The sequence below is a fragment of the Dermacentor silvarum genome, chromosome 2 (genome assembly GCF_013339745.2).
Source record: "Dermacentor silvarum isolate Dsil-2018 chromosome 2, BIME_Dsil_1.4, whole genome shotgun sequence".
In the NCBI taxonomy this organism is placed as follows: Eukaryota; Metazoa; Arthropoda; class Arachnida; order Ixodida; family Ixodidae; genus Dermacentor; species Dermacentor silvarum.
Window position 1 is genome coordinate 15,782,916 of NC_051155.1, and position 22,818 is coordinate 15,805,733.

Here is a 22,818-nt window from a genome sequence, read left to right on the forward strand (position 1 = left end):
TTGAATCTTGTCACCAATTCTATAGCGAGGGAGGCGTGTCTGATCAGATTGTGCGTGCTTCGCAACTGCTGTTCTACATTCTTAGATGTACGTGAGCACCAGCAATCACTCTGGAATGTATGCTTAAGCATGTTAAATATCAAATGTGTTTGACCCATGAGAGCAGATTTGACTATCGACAACAGTGCTTGCAGCTGTCGTCATTTTGAGTGGTGATTGTCCTTCTGGTCACTACAGTGTAGACCGCTTATAACCTATGTCACCGGAGTCGCGAATATCCGCACTATAAGTGGTACCGCACTATAACCAAAGCACCAATTTTCAAGGCCCGCACATATGCAAAATATGTGCACCGAGCCGCCGCGCGTATGCGACAGTCGAGGAATGCGGCTAGAACGTTTGCATTCAGTTCACAGTCGAACCTCGTTAATTCGAACCAAATCACGCGGCGGCGCCTCCGACCGGCATTGCTCTGGCACCGCCATAGAGCAAACAAAAAAAAAAAAAAAATGCGGCGGAAATTTCGCTCTCTCAAATGGCAAGGTCGCCGATTCTGTGTTGCGCTGGAACATGCGTGTACGTGCCGACGTCTCAGCCACGCGTAGAAAATGGCAGTGAACCCTTTTTTCTAGTCACATGTTGACCTTGCACGCTGCGGCTACGGCGCAGAGGGCAGCAGCGGCACTGTCCCAGGCTGGCCAACGAAACTGCCCACGCCGGCAAACGCCCGCTTCCCAATAATGGCAGAAAACGAAACTTCGGAGAGCTGGCGCCGGGCCGGCTGAAGTGGCGGCGCCTGCACGGCGGCGGGCGCGCACGGTGCAAGTGAGGGAGCTACGAGGGAGGGTGAGAGGAGCCACCGAAGCGACGGAGTTGCTGAGGCGAAATCCGCTTCCCTGCCGCCCTCCTCCCTCACATTCCACAGTCTCCGTGTGCGCCCTTCGCCATGCTGTGCCAGCGCCGCCCGCTCCCCGAAGTTTCGTTTCTGCCGTTATCATGAAGCGAGCGTTGGCCGGCGTTGGCAGTTTTGTGGCCCTCGCTCGCTATGCGCGCCGTGATATTTCACGACTCACACTCAAGATTCTGGTTTCAGCCTCACTGGCTGTTCGTTCGCACCACGTGCCCTTCTCCTCCTCTTCGTCTCTCTTTCTTCCTCGAGCACTCCTTAGGGCGCCCGTTTGAGGGGAGCGTTCGCCGCCTCCGCTGACTTCCGTACTCCCAGGCTGCCGGTATTTCCTTTCCCGCAACTGCACTATAAGCGATACGTGTATACATGGAGTGCTATGGGAAAATTAACGGGAGTCTGAAAAGACCGTACTATATCCGGTCCTGCACTATAAGCGGTTATGTTATAAGTGGTCTATACTGTAGTTTGCCCATTAAAGCACTAGATCCTTGACTCACACTTCTTGCAGTATTTCTCATTCTTTACCGTCACTACAACGTGACACTATGAAGTGAACAAAAGTCAACAGTTTCAGGTACAAAGTATTTTTTGTGGCTTTGTAGTGAGATACCAAAGAAGGTAATATTGATGGTTATCCTAAACAAGTCATCCAACAATTGTAATGATGTTCATTTCTGAAGTGTGTTCGTTTATGACATTTGCCATGGTTGTCCTTTGCCTTTCCTTTTGAGAGAAATCACGGCACCGAGTGCGCCTTGTGTGCAGACCTCACGCAGAGTGTGGCCTCCAAGTGCCTGAGCCTGCTGTATGAGCTGAGCGACCAGGCAAGCCGTGAGCAGCTTGTGACCCAACTGCTGGACACTCTCACCTCAGGCCGCAAGTGAGCAAACTGTTTGACACTTAACTTGCAGATGTCACTTGCTGGCACTGCCTGCATTCACAGCATTACGTAGTTTGGCTTCACATGGACTACGTAATTGCAACTTGCGAAAGAAATTCTTAAATAGTAGGCATGTCATTCCTGGACCTTTTCACCAGTGAGTGCAGTGACAAGGCTCTCCTTGCACAGCTTCTACAGTGTGCCGCCTGCATTCACGACAAAAATGTAGTGTGTCACGTACTGGAAGCAATAAGGCATACAAACAACAGTGCAGGATTTCGAGCGATAAAGTAGAGCCAGCAGACAGACCACAAGACTAGTCAAAACACGTGTGCTATTATGGTCTCTGTCTTGTCTTCTTGACAATGCTATGCCAACTGGCCTGCATCTATACACTTATGGATGTAGGATTTGACACAACATGGGCTCCGTACTCTGTCATGTTATCATATGAAGAAGTTATTCAGTAGATGATGTCAGAGCTCAAAAACCACCCAACTAGAAAATGCGCAGAGATTGATTTCGATGACCACACTGTTTGCATAGCTCCTGCAGTGTTGTCTCTAAGTATGTAACTTTCTATAGAAAAAGACTCTTTAGTTATATCTTATGGGTTCAGCAAAGAAAACATTGAATTATCGATATTCAAAAACATTTGGTACAGATCTACCAATGGCAAGCGTGTCGCCAACATTACCATATACGCCACCGGCACTTAATGCAAGGCTGTTAATGCATGTCACAAAAACTGAACACTCATTGCTGGGCTGTAGCCACCTAGGACATCCATAATGGCTTTTGCACGTGATGACTCAATGTCAAGGTGTGAGGACCATCTAACAGTGCTAGCAGCTTGAATGTGCTACTATATCAGTCATGAGTGGGAGCGTCCCAGGATTGAGTTACCACATGCCAAAACTGCTGTTTGTGTCCTTCTCAAAGGGACACTAAAGGCAAACACTAAGTTGACATGGACTGTTAAAATACCATTCCAGAAACCTTGCAACGCTTGTTTCGTGCCAAGAAAAGACTTAGTTTATGAGAAAATTGCATCTGAAGGGTCTGCATACTTTCAGCACAATTCCAATTGCCCACCCCTGAGTGGGCAGTAGAGATGTTGCATACGTCGCCCGACAGATGGCAGTACGGTTAAAATCAGCTGCAGCGGATTTGCCGCTGTGCAGTTTGTGCGAGGTTCACGAGCCAGCAAAACCTGTGCAGCACTACGCGATAACCAAACTACTGAAACACCAAAGCACAGGCAGCACAGAGTGGAGAAAACAAAACTTTTTTGACCGCCCGTGTCATTGGCAAGGATAGCGTGAAGGAGTTATTTTTCTAACAATGAAATAGAACTGGAGAAGTAGCATTTTCTTCCGTCTTGTAATGCAGTACGATGGTCTATTTATTACTAGGTGTTTGGTACTAGTGACAAAATTATAATGCGGAGTGCCTTCGTCATTCAACTAGTACTTGAATGACCCGGGGGAGTCTCTGTTTGTGTCCTGCATTTGCCTCAATCTCTCGATTACTAAAGCTCTGCTCATGATAACTTTCCGCCTTAGATGTTGTCGAGCGCTAATCTATCACTATAGCTTCACCTAATACAGTACTTGCCTTTAGTGTACCTTTAAGAATACTGCAAATCTGCAATTCAAAATGCTTTGGATTTGATTGTCGTGATTGTGTTGACAATGTTGGGAGGGGGAGGTGATGTGGCAGCATCACTGGGTTTCCGACTGCTGTATTGTAGTGTGAAACTGTTTGCACACGTACCATGCTCTCATTGCCAAAACACCACACATGGCATTCACAGTGTCATGCCATGTCGAATTAACATTGACTAATGCGCACCAAATTGTTGTTAAGATTATGAGTGTAAGCCATACATTTTTGTATGTTTCATGTGACCACTCCATGTGTGTAATGTGTGTGTGAAATGCTAGGTGCCAGAATTAACTAGCTTCTTCTGTAAAGTGTGAGCTGGCTGGAAAAGTGACAGGTTGTGGTTTGCACTCCACCCATGCCTTTGTTTGTTTACGGTCGAAATTCCACCACTTCGCGTGTTGTGCCTCACTTCACAAGTGCATGTTCTGCGATTTTTGATTATGCCTGTGACCCACTTTTTGTTTTTGTTTTGTGCTTACAAACATCAAAGTAGTTTTTCGTTTATTTTGTTCTCTATTAAGTGCATTTGGTTGAATCAACGATGACAGAAGCCGGCAGAAAATAGAAACTGAATGGTAAATTAAATGAATGCAGTGTGGAAGAACAAGAATGATAATAAGCAACAATAGTTGAGAAATTCGACATGCCCTAGGCTTTGCACCATATGTTTGAGACTTTGTAATCTGCTAATTGAAATCTTGAGTGCCGAACACTTCAGTGAGGATAATGCAACTGTGGAAATTTGAACTGGGAACTGTGGAAGAATGAAGCCTAGTGCTCTGTCCATAAAAGAGGCTGATCACATGTACTTACCGGCCATGTTGTATAAGCTTTTTGGGCCATGGAACTAGCATCTTTTTTTGGCTTTCTGCCTTAAGCGGGCCAAGATGCACTCAGACAGGAGAAACGCGCAGCTCCAATCATGGTGTGACATGCGAAGACAGCTGTTCAAGGTTGAGCTGAGTGCTGACTGTGTACTGTGCACGTCCAGGTCCACCGTGGCAGTAACCGAGGACACCCGGCTCTTTGACGAAGGCACGCTAGGGAGCACGCCTACGGGGTGAGTCTTTTGTCTCCTGCTCGGTGCAGCCTTTGTGTCCATAGGTGGCCAGGCTCACTTATGAGTGTGAGGGTCATCTGTGGCATGTTGCGGCAGCAGTGCCTGCTCACAGTGGCTGAATGGGTAAGGACAACGCAGGCTTTGAACAATCCTTACTTGAAAGGAAGAGCAGATTTGTGTAATATGAGTCGCAGTATCATAGAAGTGTGCAAGGGAATTGCAGTGCCACACAGGGGAAACCTAGCAAAATTATTGAGCCGTCATTTGGTAAATGTCAATGCATACCACAAAAAACAAAATTTTTCATTTTTTTTTGTTTTTGTGGTAATGCTACAGGATTTGGTATTTATTAGAGGTGTGCAAATAGTAATTTTTGAGTCCAAATCAAATATGAATCGAATGGTGCCAAATGCGAATAGAATATTGGATTTTTTTAAAATAATGAACAGCTATTTTCCTAATTATTTTAAACACTGTTCACATCTTAGTAATAATACCATTAGCAAATTTCTGTTATAACATTGGACATCATAAAGCTTTGCATAATAAAAGCACAAATGTGTAACAAATAACCAGTTTCTTCGCATAACCATTACTCTTTAGAGAGTGAGGATGATTCAGGTGATGTCTGGCTTCCTGAGCAACATACAGTGGAATCTCGATATGATCTTCACGGGAACTGGAAAATAAAACGTATCATCTGAAAATTGTATTATCCGAAATACATTGCTCCTGTAAGACATTGGCTGGGAAAAGAACAAAAAAAGTATTATGCAGAATCGTATCAACGAGATTCCACTGTACATAGCCTGCTCCAATACGTGACTTCTCATGATTTAAGCCTACACTATGCCCGCGGGGACAAAATTTATGATATTTTTGTTCCAGTTTAATGTTTGCTTGTGCACAGTTGACAGTTTGAAATGTTCAAGAACTATTAGAAAAATATTCATAGTATAATAGAAAACTGATTGTGCTTTAGAAGTAAATGCTGCATTGTTATGAAAGCTGTCAGGGGAGCATTGACTGTTTATGCACGTCTCTTCTCTTTTATAAGTATCAGATGTTGAAAGTAAGGCAAATATATTATTTTAAAGTACCGAAAGAGGTGCAAAAAGGTACGGCCACATCAGCAGAAAAAAGCGCACGTCAGGCCACCTGCGCCAAAACTCACCAATGTGGTGGCCATGGCAGTCATGTGATGGCCTGACTCCCTAACAATATCACTGCTGCTGGGATCAGCGATGATTTTTGGCTGAGCCAAGAGTTTCTCAAGCCACCAGTCTATGTGACTGAGTCCGCCGCTTCCGATTGGTCTCCTCGATCGGCAGCACATGACATTCAGCAAGAAATTCTCGTCATCTCGTGACTGATTGGCTGAGGCCTCGCGACTTCCTTCGCAGCACGGCCACGGTGCGCGCCATTATCTGCGACTTGCTTTGAACTACCGCACGCACATCCCGATTATTTTTTTGCCAGTAAGCTGACCGCCAACAGATCGTTATGTAGCCGGTGCTCTTCAACCTCGACAGCTTTGCACAGAGCGAAACCGAAAGAACTGTTTGTCGCAACCGCAGCCGCTGTCGACGCGATTATGAACGGCAATTTTGCGGTGCTTAAGGCACACGGCCGAATCACGCACCGAGTCAGAACGAAACTAACGCAGCTTTTTAGGCACGCGGCCGACGTGCCCATTGAGTCAAAACGAAACTACTTTTTGCCACAACCACTGCAGAAAAAACTGCGGCAGCTATTGACGCGTTCATTAATGGCGACCTTGAAATCCCGCGGCCACCACGTTGTTACGCGCGGCGGTAAACGCAATAAAGACACAAGTAGGCACGAAGCGTTCCGTTGTTGCTGTCAGTCGCGTACGATTTCTGCTGATGACTATGGCGATGTGGACTCTGCCGCTTCGTTTCGGTTGTACGCTAGCGCCGTTTCTGCTCTTTTGCGTCGCACATATCCGGCTCTTTATTGCAAAAACGTGTAGCCTTCGAGATTTATGGTTGGTGTATGGCAGCCATGACGTGAAGCATAGCCTCCGAGATGCATACCGGCCATCCGTGGCTTCCGGCTGCCTATTCGGGAGCGCCGCATAATTAGAAAATATTGAATATCTGAATTCGGATCGAAGCGAATAACGAATATAGAATTATTCGATCGAATATTCGACAATACCGAATATTCGCCCATCCCTATAACTTACATGTAATTTTCTGCAAGCAATTATGCCAATTTGTTGCAAACTATGGGTGCAGTATTGGTAAGATGCAAAAGGTGACTGTCCCCTGTGTTCCCTTTTTTGTGTATAGAGTCGAAAACCCACTTATGAACAATCCCAGCTATAAAGATTTATCTGTTATAGTGACTGTATTTCGCTGCATATATGATTTTCTGTTTCTGCCTGTTGAAACTGCATACAGATATAGTGAACATTTTCAAAAGCACCGTATTGTTACAATGAACACTTCAAGCACGGTCATAGTACATAAGGAGGGTGCATGCAAAGTTCCAAAGCATGGAAATGCAACCAAACTGGGCACATGGCAGTGCAGTAATCTCCGCCCCCAACTAGAATCCTTCTCTCGTATGCAGAATCCACTTGTGTCCCATTAATAGTAAAAGATATAAGAAGCTCTCGAAGAAAAAAATGGCAGCGGATCTGCTCGCAGTTTTGAAAAAGTAGGTGATTGGAACCACCCGAGTGCTGTTTAAAAAGATCTGCGACACTGCATTTCGTTCTTTAGATGACGTTTTTAACGGAAGTTTGCAGCTAGGGGCAGGGAAACACTGAGAACAAAAATGGAGGTATTGAAAGTCCAATTGTCGCACCAATGTGGTGTCGAATCGTAACTGCCAAGGCCAGCTTTAGTGTAGTTAAGTTTTGCATGTTTTGAAGGGCGAGTCCACATATAGCGAACTGCTGTTACAACGACCACTTTTCGCGGATCTATTGAGTTCGTCATGAACAAGTACATGAATGAAGGAAATCAAGGCACTGCTACTAAAAGAAGGGGACATGTGACCTGAAATTCAGCAATGGTCATGAACTTGCAAGACGTAAACTGCACTAATACGTGAAGCATTCATCCAAAACTACATCATGACCTCTTGCTAAATTTTAAGTGCATGAGTTGCTTTTTTGTCAACATCAGTTTCTAGTGTGCGGTGTTATCTGCACCACAAGACACCTCTGTGTTCAAGAAATGGCAGTTGTGCCTTGTGCAGTCATTAACAGACTATGTGCTCAAAACGAGTGTCCACCTATTTAATTTTATGGCACATTGCAGGTCTATAGGAAGCTGTTAAGAATCTCTGGCATTGTGACAGTTGATACGAATGATTGAAAGCACAAAATTCAATGCAAGACTTAAGATAGTGAGAATACCCTAAGTAAAGGTTTGGCGAGCATTCATAAAACCGACCCGCTGCTGTGGCGCAGTGGTTGTGCTGCTTGAGCACGAGGCAGTGGGTTCGGTTTCTGGCCATACTGCCATGGGGGGTGAAATGCAAGAACCTTCTTGCACTTGGATTCAGGTGCACACTGGAGCAGTAGTAGTACCCCAGCTGGCCAACGTTAACCCTGTCAGTTGTTGGGACACAATGTCCCGCAATTTCATTTTAATTTACGAACCACAGAAAAAAATTGGTTGATCCCTCTTTTAAAGAAATCGGTCAAAACACAAAAGTGAAGCGTGTATTAAAGAAATCGGTCAGAACGCAAAAGTCAAGCGTGTATTCTAAGGAGCAGTGGCAGCTTTCCTGCACATTCACAAATGCAAGTCCATAAATATGCACAGTCTTGTATTACTTAGTTTTGCTTGAAGCGAGAAGTAATGGCAACAATAGCAACCACATGAGGCATGTGCTGCTGCGCAGCGTAAAGAGCACCCCTGAGGCTTCTTGGAGCTGCGGTGGTATTACCTGCGCATGCATTTGTTCAAAGGCTCAAAGGTGAGCAGATGGGCCTTCGGCGCGCTTGCTCGTCGGGTGGCATCTCTGTACCGAAACCGTTGTCCTTTGCCTCTACTTCCCATTCGTTCCTAGCAATTCCCTTCCATAGGCAACACCCCCTCCTGCCTCCGCTTAGTTGTACCATTCTCAGAATGTCCTTTCTTTAGCCTTCTTACCAAACCACAAAGGGGCGCCATCCCGCGGCATTGCCAGGAAATTTGCGTGCCGACGATTACATGACGTACGCACTGCACAACGATTTTTCCGTGGAGCCCGGCATAAAACACTTTCCTGTTAAAAAAAAAAAAGAAACACCTGGAAAAAGCAAAGGACATCATCATGCGATGAGTAGGAAACCAACAAGGAGTGCTTCAGTCAAGCACAAGTCAGGTCAGACAGAAGTATGTGTGTGTGTGTGTATGTGCAAACAACATAGGGTGAAACAAGTGTGTGCAAACTGATTGAACTCAAGTGAAGTTCATTCAGATTGTAAGACTACAGGTGCTTTAGACAAAGGGTAAAAGCAAAAGTGCCTGATGAGGCCCATCCCCCTGGAAGTGCCTGTGTTCTTATTGCAACCTCTCTCTTTCCCTACAAACATTCATAGCATCTGACAGTCGGCAGAAATGTCTCTTGACAACAGAGGAACATAATCTAATCTCATCATCTGGAACACATTCTGAAGACGCACATTCAATAACACCCTGTAACAGCACTCACACTCAATACATATACAGTTAAACCTTGATATAACGAACATCAATATAATGAAATGCTCGATACAACCAAGTATTAACCTTTTCATAATATCTTGTCCATAGAACACCATGTATTTAGAACCTCAATATAAGAAAGCGTGTTTGTATGTGATTTTAATATAACGAAATTTTCCTGCAGCCGCAAAGGAATGTCAAGACTGTCAGAGGTGCTTGCAGACACACCTCTGAAATCGTGTGCCGTGTGACAAGAGTGACCGCCGATGTGTAGCCTGTGGGATCTCACACATGTACTCTTGGGACAAAGGAACGACAATCCAGTAGTGCAAACAATCAAAAGGGCATTTATTGCACCTTTCATACACTAATACACACTAGCCGAATTACAACCAATAGAACATTCACACGGGCGCGCGACAAATCAAGGAAGTCCGACACACCGCGACCCGATAGCGAGCGAATACGTTCGCCCCATGCTATGACACCATCTCCTAGTCGTTCACGTGTACGGTCACGCGAACGGTGGCACGCTCGAACGATCCGTGTTCGTCTATACCTGTGTCCCGCTCTTAGCCTCGCGCGACGGTCGCGCGAAGCGGGCCGGTGCACGCGCGAAGCGTTCGTGCGTCTTGGTCGCCGATCCCAAGCCAAAGAGAGCGCCTCCGACCTTTCTCTCCCAAGTGACCCCGCGTTAGCATCGCGACACTAGCGCCATCTCTCGCAACGCGCCGCAACCACCGCCGGGCTTAGCCACGCAGAGAAGCCGGATTACAGGAGACATGCGGGGAAAACAACATCAGGGGACGCGTGAGAGTCGCGCATCCCCACATCCCCCCAACCTTAAATCACTACACATACGCCGGCGAAACATGTCACAAGGTCTAACAACGCGCGCGTCGCGAACAAGAGTTAGTACATGCGACAGTGGCCGCCGCCGAGGAAATGTCCACATGTTATCCACAACATGCGAGCCGACATTGTCTCTGGGGTTCACCGCTGGCGTCCGTTGGTCACAGCACCGGCTCTGCAGATTCGACGGCACGACTCCAGCCCATGACTCCGGAAACGGCGACGCAGAAGTCTGCACGAGCAAGCTTCGCTCGCGCCAACGCGCCCTGCCGGCGAGAGCCGCTGTAGCCGTTGGTGACTGCCGGCTCTTTTCCCAGCCGCCGAGGGTAACGAGCCGGACACAGGCGGCCGCCGAAATTGCTGCGCCGAACTGGCCACAGGCATCTACATCGCCTGGGGTAGCTCGATTGTAGTCCGGGGCAGCAGCGCTGACGATGTGCAGGTGACAGCAAACCGGGGGTGACTCCGCTCACGCTGCGTACACTCAACGCACTCGACAAACACTAAAGTAGTGCAAGGGAGAGGAATTCGGCATACGCATCGCCCACGTGGTACGATGTTCAATTCGGCTAGCAAAATTTCGGGTGGCATTTCAGATGCTAAGTTCACGTGAACAAAGCTTGCTCTCTTGAGTCGAACGAGTAATTTCAATTCGTGCAAGGCGAACGAATGAGGGAAGCAATGTGCGACATCTCAACACCACGGTCCACCAGGTTGTGTCCCTCAACGTGCGACAGGCGGCTTCGTTAAGCCTTAGGCCTAATGCGTCGCTACTTTGACAACAACCGGCATCCAAAAAAAATAAAAAATAACACCCAAAATGGGCACAAGAACAGGCAGCCGCGAGGAGACGTTAGCTCTGTGAGGTGGTCCTACTCCGCTCGGTGCACACAGCATCCGAGTTGACGGCGCCCACCGTCCCAGACGGTGTCGGAGCGCCCGGTGCCAGGCCGCAATACCAGTCAGCCCGTAGCGGCACCCGTGGCCCGCGGCCACCCGGCTCTCTGAGCCTCGACTTCCGAAGTCAAAGATATAGAAGAAGCTATTTACATAAGAAAATAAGAAATTCGGACCACCCACGAGGCTTCCGTACTCACTCGCTTCAGGCTTGCCAATGCTCCGCGGGCGCTAGGCCTCGCTCTCCCAGGATGCAGATCACGTGGCTCTCGTACCGACGAGTGTACTTCAAAACACTCGCGAAAAGGCTTAGCATGTTGAAATGTTCAAACACGCTACAGCAACCGTCGCCTCGCTCAAGAAAGCACACCGCCGACACTAGCGATCAAAATCTACGCTAGTACTACGCTTAGGTTGAAACATTTCGAACCGAGCAAAACTGTTAAAATTATCGTCCGATGCCCCAAGAGGTCCACGTTGGGCCGCCAGATGTGGGGTCTCACACATGTACTCTTGGGACAAAGGAACGACAATCCAGTAGTGCAAACAATCAAAAGGGCATTTATTGCACCTTTCATACACTAATACACACTAGCCGAATTACAACCAATAGAACATTCACACGGGCGCGCGACAAATCAAGGAAGTCCGACATACCGCGACCCGATAGCGAGCGAATACGTTCGCCCCATGCTATGACACCATCGCCTAGTCGTTCACGTGTACAGTCACACGAACGGTGGCGCGCTCGAACGATCCGTGTTCGTCCATACCGGTGTCCCGCTCTTAGCCTCGCGCGACGGTCGCGCGAAGCGGGCTGGCGCACGCGCGAAGCGTTCGTGCGTCTTGGTCGCTGATCCCAAGCCAAAGAGAGCGCCTCCGACCTTTCTCTCCCAAGTGACCCCGCGTTAGCATCGCGACACTAGCGCCATCTCTCGCAACGCGCCGCAACCACCGCCGGGCTTAGCCACGCAGAGAAGCCGGATTACAGGAGACATGCGGGGAAAACAACATCAGGGGACGCGTGAGAGTCGCGCATCCCCACAAGCCGCATCATGTTTCATTAAAGTCCACGTGCGATAAGATCCTATCGCGCCCGGCGCACTGTCGGCTTTAGGTGTGAGTGAAAGTGTGCGAGGGTGAGACAAGAAACATGGTGACTTTACGAGTGCCGCCTTCCCACTCGAGCAAAGGGAAAGAGGGGTATGGGTGCGAGCTTGCGGTAACGCGATCAAGCGTGCGCGAGCGGGTGGAGTAAGTGCAGCTAAGCACATATGCAGCCGCGCACCCTGAAACCTGCCACGTGTTCAAAGAGTGGGCGCGCCGAGACGGTAAGGCATTGTGTAAGCTGTCTTCCCGCGCGTTTAGTAATGGAGGTTGCGTAATCTCGAGTTTCGGTGACCGGTTGCAGTGAGAGGCAGACGAAGCATTTGCTCCCTGCTTCCGCCGCTTTTCATGATAGCATTGTCGTCATCCCAGTGCGGGCGACGCTATCAGCTGTGGGGGCGGAGTGCACACGAAAGCATGCCTGGCTTTGCTCAATTCGTGCTGCCGATGTGAAGATATCGTCGATGTGGCATGCAACCGTATCATTCGTCGCCGACTCCCAAGTTAATCAAAATGAATTGTTTGCTCATTCAAATTTGCTTTTTTCGATTGCCCGACAATTCGGAAATTTCTGCGGTCACTTTCTGTGCAAGAAAAATTGATCGGCAACTGCACTTATTTGCATAAAAGGAACGAATTACAACAAAACTTTGATATAACGAAGCAAATTGCCTATTTTATCAACTTCGTTATATCGAGGTTTAACTGTACTGTTTTCTTTTCAGCAGGAACCACTCCCTAACACTCTTTTTGTAATCTTTAAGATAACTACAATCATACATGAGTTTTCAATGGGTTTGTTAATGTTAAGCAAATGTATTCACTGAAATTCAATTGTTTGTGCACCATAATTGGTTCTTACCTGCGGTGTTCTACAAACGACATGCTTCCACTTATTAATGGTATGTGGATGGTATTTTAGGTTTGAAATAATTTCACTTTTATTATTAGATGCTTGGCACGACTCTCTTGTAATTGATAGACGTAGGCATATTGGCAAGAGAGTAAAGGGAGTGACCGCATCATCCTCGCTGTGCTGTGCAGAGGCAGCCTGACCACGTACCGAGAGCTGTGCTCCCTGGCGACAGACCTGAACCAGCCAGACCTCATGTACAAGTTCATGCACCTCGCCAACCACCATGCACTTTGGAACTCCAAAAAGGTCATTGCGCCCCTTCTCTTTATCGTTCTGCTGGTGACAGCCAGGTGAGGCAACATTAGCAGGAGAGTGCCCAGAGAGGCATTGGACTCTGATGCAAGGGCAGCTCAGCTGGCTGCCACACCTCACCATATGGCAGAGAAATAAAAACAATTTACCCACTACCACTTGCAGGGCAGTGCTCCTTCATAGGCTTGAGATGAAAGAAAGTTTGTCCCTGCATTGATTTTATTGCAAATACAATTGAGTGTACCAGAATTCACAATGTAACAAATACAGTCAACTTCCGCTTATTCGACCCTGACGGTACCAACGAAATTTAATAAAATTAGACAAGATTCAGAAAACGCATGAAAACATACCACTGATTCATTTGGCAGTATTTTCTTGATTCTAACACGCCCCCGAATCAAGTGTTTGTCCACTTTTAATGTGTCCAAAGTAGAAAACTAACATAGAAATGACAATAAAGTTCCTAGACAATGTAGAAATCTAACGCCCACCTGATTTTTTAGCAAATTAAGTGGGCAGGGATCTAATATCTGTTGAACAATGGCGGCCGGCTTCTTAAACTCAGCTTCAATGCTCAATTTTTAAAGTTAGCCTTGCTGTAATACATCTGTGGTATGTGGTAAAGCATGCAAATGTTGCGAAGTCGGTATTAGTATTGTATTTTCCAGTCTATAAGTCGCACTGCCCTCAGAACGGCAGTTTTACAGAAATAAAAGAAACACAAGTCGCACCGGTGTATAAGATGCACCTGTTCATTCGGTAAGCAATTTATTATTTACAGTGACGTTTCACTTCGTGAACGCAGGTCACGCGCTAGCATATGGGTGCCATTCTTATATAATTGTGATAGCAATGATACGGACACTCCAGGCGCATTTCTGCCGTCGTGGTTGCCGCGATGTTCCGTATAAAGTCCGAGGACGATAACATTGTCCCCGCGCACCGTATGCTGTATGTGCGAGTGAAAGCATGCCACGGTGAGCCGAATCGGGCACAAGGGAGGAAAGCGGTAAGGCAGGGCGAGAGGGAGGCGGGCTAACCTGTACTCTGGTAGCAACTGCATAGTTTGCACATCGGCGCATGCCTTATCTTGAAAGCGATCAGCAGATGCGATGACTTCGGGGTCAGTCGACTCGCGCTTGGCAACTCGATCACGAGGAGAACCCGGTACCTCCATAGCGTGCACGCAACGCGTAGGAACTGCAAGAGGAGGTCAACACAGCGTGCTTCGCGTGGCCATAGCATCCAATCCGGTTGTGACGGCAGTTTTTTCAAAAAAGAAAGAAAGAGAATATAAGTATATAAGTCGCACCGTTATATACTGACAAAAAATTAAAAAAAAACTGCGATTTATACACTGGAAGATACGGTAATCTGTTCTGATTGCTCACAAAAACAAAATGTTCGTGTTAGAATCGGGCAAGTACCATAATGAGCCACTGTGAGCTATAGTTATTGCTTAAAAATGTTTCAAAATAGGAGTTTTCGATGGGAGATGATGTGTACTCAACCCTTCACTGTCTTCTAAGCTCCGCCGAGACGCGCTGCCACTAAGAGGGTTGCTGTTGCAGTCAACATAGGGGTCAGGCGCGTACGTGATGATTGGTCAAGTTCAAATTATCTGGGGTTGCCAAGTTTAGAATCAAAGTAACGGAAGTTCGGGACCATAGAAGTGCATGGGCATTGGCTGGCACCTTTGGCCGGGATTCAATTAGCCAAAAAATGGAATGAAGTAGAGTCGAAATAACGGAAGTTTACTGTATTCTTGTGTAAGGACTCATACCCATATAAGAGCTGCACCCCTATATTATTTGTATATTTCAGAGGAAAACTTGTTCGTGTCTGGGCTTTTTCCCAAGCGCTCACTTTGTCAGCCACAGCCGTGCACATTGTCTTTGCATGATATTGACGAGGTACACAGAGATGTACTGGTCTCCTCCTTTCTCGTATTCGAAGTTGATTGTGTTTTGGTAGGAAGCTCATCAACTTGAGCATTAGTGTCATAGTGAAGTTTGTCTCCAGGTATCCAGTGGCTTGTGATTTCCACCCGTGTCATCACTGTGCACCACCACATGTGTGCATCAAGACATTGTTCGTACATTGTTGCGCCTGCACTACCCATAAAGTGCACAGGTGGTACACTCGAACCCACTTATAACAACATTTAAGTGCCATAAAAATTCAGTTGTTATAACCGATCATTGTTATAACCGGATTGCATGAAAAAAAATCAAAATAGGGGAAGAGCACAGCTGTTGTGAGAAAACTATAATGGCGGGAAGGCCAGTGCCCCTCCCCACTACCTTCCTCCATCCGGCTAATGATTGTGTTGACTCGTTTAACTGTTTAACTCTGCTTCCTGCACTCTCCGATCGCGTGTAACATGCCACAGCTGTAGCCGTTCAAGAATGGCGCTGCTATGACAACTGCAAAGCGGGGTTTCGGTGGCTAGATGGGTAGGTGTACCGACCGGCGCGTCTGGAGCGTAGTTCACCGCTTCTCCGCGTCATGACGCAAAATTGCCGCTGCGGTCAGTAGAACGGTTCCGCAGTGCGCGTCGTCTGCTACAGGGGGCTGGCGGCGAGCAAAAAAATAAAGCCCGTATTGGAATAGCTGTACGTCGTCTGTTCGTGTCAGTTTCAAAGGTGAAGAGCTCCACCTCTCTCGTACTGTTTGCAAGTTCCTAAGCGATGTGGAATTTTCAGGTCGGAAAAATGATCGGTGAGATTAGCGGCGGCATTGCTCCACCAAAGAAGACCACCAAGGAGACTTACTGCTTCGCTACGAACTGCAAGTCGGGCTTCAGGCTCTAAATTTGTGACAAAGACAGCGGAAATGTTCGCCCCGGGCTGCTCAGTAGCTTGCTCAGTATCGGCGACATTAAAAAGCAAGCCGCGGACACCGAAAGGCGTACGTCGATGAGCTCCTCGACATTGGAAATTTGCAAGCCGCACATGAGGTGCTCAGCCCCTGCGACATCGAGCACCGCTGCGCTGCTACAGGTAAAAGAAAAGTGACTCCAGGCTTATATTCTATATAGCAGGCTATGTAGCAAGGAAGTTCCTGCAAAGAACCAAGTGCTCCGATTGCTCAGGGACATTACTGAATTCAACAGAATGAGTAGGTCAGAACTGTTGCTCCCTTCTGAAGCACTAAAAAAAAACTGGTAGCATCGCTCAAAGACGCCTTCAAGCTGTGCTTCAGTTTAAATGAGTCACGAAGGAACAGTATCGCCAACTTTACATTCTTTCTGCAGCTGAATCTTCCGAATTTGATCGGCTGTGAGCGGCACAAGAATGAGCTCACAAACGATGTTGTGAAGTTCTATTCAATTACACGCCTTTACTTTCTTGTCAAGGGCAAGAACACGGCGCGCGAAAGAACCAGGGAGAAGAGGAATCACCTGAAGCTGAGGCGTGTGCTGTGAATGTTATGATGTGGTGAACCAACGTTGCAACCTTGCTGGTGCTAGGCTATTTATGTTATTGCGTCTGCTGACTGAAGTTATGAGAGTGCTTCTTGTATTTTAAATATATTCATGAATCTAGCCAATGACATATTGCTTTATTTTATTGCAAGCAAACAGTGAACCATATGCACTTACCAACACAATTCGTCTCGTAACAATTTAAATACCGTAACTGGGGCAGCAATAAACACAATAGCTGGATTTATCGAAATTGAAACATTAGAACTCACTAAATATTACGTAAACACGTTTCCATATACCGTATAAAACCACTGCAGTATTGTTTTATGCACGGAAAAAATGCATCTACGTATTTAATGCAAGCGCCGCGTTTATACCAATAAATGTGACCAATCGCCAAGCTAGAAAATTGAGCATATCGTGTCTTCTTAGACGACAGTAACAAATTCCCCATTCTGGCTTTGCCTACACTGCTCAAAACGGCATTGTATAGCGCGTACTTCATAGCTAGAGCAGAGGCAGCAATACTATCAAACATGCTGCTCGACTACACAGCGCAGCCGATGTTCCGCGCAGCTCAGCCGTTATACTGTCTGCAGCGCCACTTCTGCGTCATGATGCGGAGAAGTGATGAACTACGCTCGGTCGGCACACCTACCCATATAGCCACCGTAGCGGGGTCACGGGGGGCAAGTGACATGCGAGCTCTGCTGAGACATCGCTTTGATGGCCTCAAAAGGTGCCTTTAAAAAAATGCGAGAAGGTTGCCGCGGCAGCCTCTCAGCTTGAGAAATCCAGAAGAAACGTTGGAGAGAGATCCCCACAAGTATCTCGCCGCGTACTTCTCACTGGCTTGCACAAGAAAACCCCATGTCCGTCAGCTTTGCTTGCTTTACGTGAAGCTTGCCGACATCCTTCTCTTGTGAAGGTCCCTCGCAAAAACGAAGCCTTGGAGGTACTGAATCATCTGCAGGGCCTCCTCTGAGGCCAACGTTGAGGCAGCCTGCCCTACCGCGTTATCGCTGGCGTTGCTATCCAATGCGAGCACGTTCGCGACGATAGCCTCATCGGTTAGAAGCACTTAGTTTCCAAATCTATAGCAGTGCGCTTTCTTTTCACCAGCAACGTTGTGCATTGCCGATGATCAGCGGGCGGATCAGCCATCTTCCATTTCGGCAGCAAGTCAAGCGAGGCTGAGAAACCGCGTGGCCCAGAACAGATTCGACACAACCAACAAAGATGAGCACGAGCGACTTACTCTATCGGCAGAATTGCACAGAATGAGGGGCCAGCGAGCAATCCCACCAATCTGGGAGCAGCGCCCAGCACTATCAGGGTTATCAGCGCTGTTGTTGGCCAAGTCTCATTCGGGTTTTTCCAAGGGTGGCGCGGCATAGAACTGGGCGCAGCCCATTCATGTTCGGAGGGGTAGAAGGGTGACGGGAGAGAGGCGTGTGAGGCTGGCGATGCTGAGAAGGCTGGAAAACAGCATGCAGCGGCGTGCAGTGGCTTGAATTTCTTTTTTCTTTTCAAGGATTTTTCATTTCATTCTCGTTCAGCACGGACACCCAGTAGCCAGACTTAATCGTTATAACCTATAATGCGGCGTGTGGGCATTGTACTTAAGCGGGTTATTTCACTGTAGAAAACATACAAAAGTTGACGGTGCAGCAGCTTCTCATTGTTATAACCGATATATTGTTAAAACCGGTATCGTTATAAGTGGGTTCGACTGTATTGACTGCAGCATTCTGTTTTTTCATCATAGTGTGTGACATCTGAGCCAGTGTCCAAGGTTGACGTTACCTTGTAACAGCATGCTTGTTGTAAAGCCCAACCAGACACAGGCATTAAAATGTGTTAGCACGCTCCGCATTGCTTCTCGGTGTGTTTGGCATCAGTTGCAGAGAGTGCATCACATGTTGATGTGTGGCAGTGCGGAGAACTAGTGCTGCAAGATTTCCATGCACGCACCGGAAGCTGCCTGCCCAGATGATGCGACCGCAAATGAGCATGCTGAGTGCAACCAGCATGCTCATTTGATGGGGGGAAAATGCAAAAACACTCGTGTACTTAGATTTAGGTGCACGTTAAAGAACCCCAGGTGGTCGAAATTATTCTGGAGTTTCCAGCTACGGCGTGCCTCATAATCAGATCGTGGTTTTGGCACGTAAAACCCCATAATAATAATTATTATTATTATTATTATTAGCCACTGTAGTCTTGTGACCCAACACTGTGCCGCCACGACAAAGCGCGGGGTGGATGCGTGCCCTCTTTCCCCATCAGGTGTGACACTACGCCAAGTGCAGTGCAGTTCTGAAAACTGAGTCTGGTTGGGGCTTAAGGATTAAAATCCAGCTCTGTGGTTAGGTGCCAGAGACAACAAATGAGATAGGAAACAAAGCTAAAGTAAAGGCTTTGCAAGGTTGTTGCACACAGCCCCAAGCATCTCTGCTGTTCAAAGGAGACGCACATTTACTCATATAGGGGCCATACCCAAGACATTCGGGCCCAAGTTTACGAAGGAAAATTTGGGGTTTTGTTGTTTCCACGGGGTTAGATGGGATGGTGTGGGCTCCTTTCCCAGGAAAGAAAGCCTGTGCCCATTTCGATCACCAGCCGGTAACCGGCGGCAATGTGGTCTTGAACGCACAACCTCCCTCAGCCAAGGCGGGCACTCGACCATGTGACCACAGCTGTGGTGTTGCTACAGTAGACATATGTTGATTATTTTGCATTGCCCATTTGACAATTGGACGTTTGGATGACTCGGCCTCTTTGTTATTGTTGTTACTTTTTGTTTGCCTTGTGCCATCCTAATGGAGAAGCTTTTGCTGCAGCCTCAATATCTCATAATCTTGAATTAGTGAATTGTAAATTTTGGTTTTCATTGTGGTCATTTCAATAGGCTCTTATTAACCCCTTAACCGTTTCTGATGAGCACAGTCTTTGCCAAACTGGCCCAAAACCGTTTTGGACAATTTTGGATGAGTGTAGCTCGTCCGCTCAATGTAATATCTCCTTTTGAGCATTTTGAACGAGACACGCTCGTTTGTGAGCTAGTTGGTGTGTAGCTTCACAGATGGCAGCACTGGGCAGGTAATTTCTTTGGGGGCAACTCTTGTTTAAAAAAATGGCGTCCGGTGGAGGTGATGCACGTGTTGCTGGTTTGTCATTGCGTAAATGAAGCATTCTGCCATCGTCCAGCTCTTCGGACGATAATGATTCAGACACCGAAGTTTGCTTCGTTTCTGGAAGCGAGAGCGATAGCGATGACTTCGAAATTAGCAGTTCATCAGATAAAGACTGCTCAGAAGATACTACTGTGAGTGCATGTCATTGGCGGTGCATCGACATGAATGACATCCCCACAAAGCCTTCTCGGTTTCCATATTTGGGTGTCTGTGGTAAGGTGTTCATTATAACATCGCCTGATGACTTGATAAAGCTTTCCCAACTGTGTGCTTGCTCTGTTTTTTATTGTTGATTACCAGCAGGCAGCTTGCCTCCTTTATCATGGGCAATAGTAAACTTTATTATGCTAATTTGACTTAGTGTGTGCTTTAATTTTTTTTTTTCAACATTGAAAACTTACTTTTTGGAAGGCAAATATTCAATATCAAATTTTTAGAAATAAGCAGTTTTGGCATAGAAATTGTCCAATTAATAAAACGGTTAGGGGGTTAATTTTTCTAAACAACCTACAATAGAATGGACAACTGGGCTAATTGGCAAGGAGTAGTCATTATGAGTATACGGCAATGCAAAACAGGACAACCACGGCATGAAGTCCTGTTTACTTCCTCGTCCTTGTTGTGTTTTGTTCTTCTGTGCTCATTATGAACCCATAACAACCTTTCTCGTAACATGTGGCGCAAACCTAAAGTTGAAAGCTTGCAATTACCTAAACCTGCATAATTAAGCTAGCATGTGTACATTATTTCTGAGAGCAGCAGATGTGGGCCTTTTTGGTGAGTCTGGTCTCATAGTGTATGAATAAATGATTGTTATAGAATGATTGTTATAGAAGCGCAAATTGGTCTGACTTCTTTTGACTGATGCTACTGTGCACACAGTTGTTTTTATCCCATTCAGCGTGTTACCACTTTTGAAACACTAGTGTTCATGCCTGCCCACTGCTTTTAATGCTGTAATCCAGCAGTGGTGGCTGTCGGGCATAAATTGCTTGGTCATGTTCCACTCGGTACTTTTTGTCTGAAATGTGTGAGTTGACAACACTGCAGCCCTTGTGTGTTTTCTGCTGCTTGCAGTATGGTTTGTGTGCAGTTGCCTTTTGCAGTACCTGCCCTTCTGACAAGACAAAGTGGCATTTGGTCAATAAGTACAGGTTGTGCATGTTTCTGTTCATATTTCTTAACAAGATTTATACGGCCTGTTTCTGTCTTCTCGATACCTGCAAACTAAAATTTCAGTGCTTCCAGATCCAGCTCGTACTCTTTAGTAACAACAGCTGTGCTCATTGGATCACTGGTGCAGGGGGCGGCATTTGGATTTGGCAGCATTGCTGACAAGGCTGGGGAGCAGCTCAAGGAGCACCTCGGTACCATAGTGCCCAAGCTGTACCGGTACCGGTACGACCCAAACCCAGGTGTCAGGGCCTCATTTGGCTCCATATGGGCCGCCCTCGTGAAGGACCCAATCCGCACGGTCAGTTAACCTCTCCCTTACTGCCTAAGTGGGAGGGATCAACTTTGCTTGCAGTGATGGCAGATGGACAAAAGGTGTTCACCTCTGAAGTAATGACTACTTTTCATTCTTTGCAAGGTGCAGTGGATGTTGGAGAAAACGTATAGAACATTGTGCGTACCCGCCTTGGTTGCTTAGTGACCTCTGCGTTGTGCTCGTGGGATCAAATCCCGGCCACGGCGGCTGCATTTCGATGGGGACGAAATGCAAAAACGCCTGTATACTGTGCATTGGGGCCAAGTTAAAGAACGCCAGGGGATTGAAATTAATCTGGAGTCACCCACTACGGTGTACTGCATAACCACATCCTGGTATTGGCATGGAAAAACCCCAGAATTTCATTTGTTATTTTTTTTTTAGAACATATTGTGCTTTTGTGCCTGCTGGCTGCATGCAGCACAGTAATAATGTCAGGTGACTGGGCCACACATAACTCACTTGCAATGTACTACTTCTGGTGGCAGTTTCTCTTGAGAATTCAGTTTGAACATGTTTCTTGCATCTTCAGAATCAATAAAGACATGCATAAACACAAGATATTAACAATTTGAGATTCTCACTGAAATTTGTTGTGTCCCCAGATCTGGACTGTATACTTTCAATTCTAAAAAATGATTAAGGTGTGGAATCACAATCGAATGTGTCACATGCAGTGCGTTTCAAGAACACCCAGCGATGTAGATATTTATATATGACTAAAAAAGTTAAAGAACAGAAAGGACATACCGCATGATCATGTACTAGCATCGCAAGCACTTGCGCAAACATGGTGTTGCCAGATTACTGTGTTTATTTTCCCCACATTTCGAGACAAAATTATCGGCTCTTTGCCCTTTATTCGGCACTAAACTTTCCCTTCCTTTTCTACGTCAACAAATTTATTCGCAAGAACTTCCTAAAGCATCAAAAAGTTGATTGTTGAATACTGTATTTGCACGATTATAACGGGCAGCTTTTTTGAATAAAAAGTGTGTTCAGATTGGCATCTAAAAATATTCTTGCTAAAAAAAACCCCTCTATGCCAGGTAGCTAGCCACACTGCCATTGAATGAATGTTCTGTTTTTGATGCCTCGCTTTGCGGCCATCATTTTGCAATTTGCTGTATGCCTGTCATAGTGCCTCTGCTCAACTGCATTTTGTTGAGGTATACTCCAGTGGCGGCAGATTGAAAAAAAAAAGTGTTTTCTTTACAATGTATCCTTCAAGCGTAAGGTGATCCTTCTGGCAGAAGAACAGGGTAACTGGGCAGCGTTGCATGCGCTGGGCATTCCCGAGACACATGTCCGCGACAGTGAAAAGGAGGTGTCGTCAGACTCCGATAGCGACTAGGCGCTAAGATGTTCCATAATATTGTTTCAACACGGTATGCATTGGCCCAGGTTCCATTAGGTGTGTGCAGTAGAATCATCACAGTTATTTTTTTGGATATTTGCACGATAACTGCGCATTACAATTGGGGACATGG

The 22,818-nt window shown here is 46.6% G+C and overlaps 1 protein-coding gene and 1 long non-coding RNA gene across 3 annotated transcripts in view; one reads left to right on the top strand and one right to left on the bottom strand.

Moving 5' to 3' along the window:
* Nucleotides 1-22,818, top strand: part of LOC119441336 (proteasome adapter and scaffold protein ECM29-like) — a 345,050-nt gene that overhangs the window by 176,994 nt on the left and 145,238 nt on the right. For both annotated transcript variants that reach the window (XM_037705954.2, XM_049661154.1), the window contains exons 23-26: nucleotides 1,673-1,787; nucleotides 4,447-4,515; nucleotides 13,086-13,203; nucleotides 21,143-21,313. In XM_037705954.2, coding sequence (XP_037561882.1) covers nucleotides 1,673-1,787; nucleotides 4,447-4,515; nucleotides 13,086-13,203; nucleotides 21,143-21,313 — 473 coding nt within the window. The remainder of the gene's footprint in view (nucleotides 1-1,672; nucleotides 1,788-4,446; nucleotides 4,516-13,085; nucleotides 13,204-21,142; nucleotides 21,314-22,818) is intronic.
* LOC125942915 (uncharacterized) overlaps nucleotides 1-22,818 on the bottom strand; it is a 176,086-nt gene that overhangs the window by 149,739 nt on the left and 3,529 nt on the right. The window lies entirely within an intron of this gene.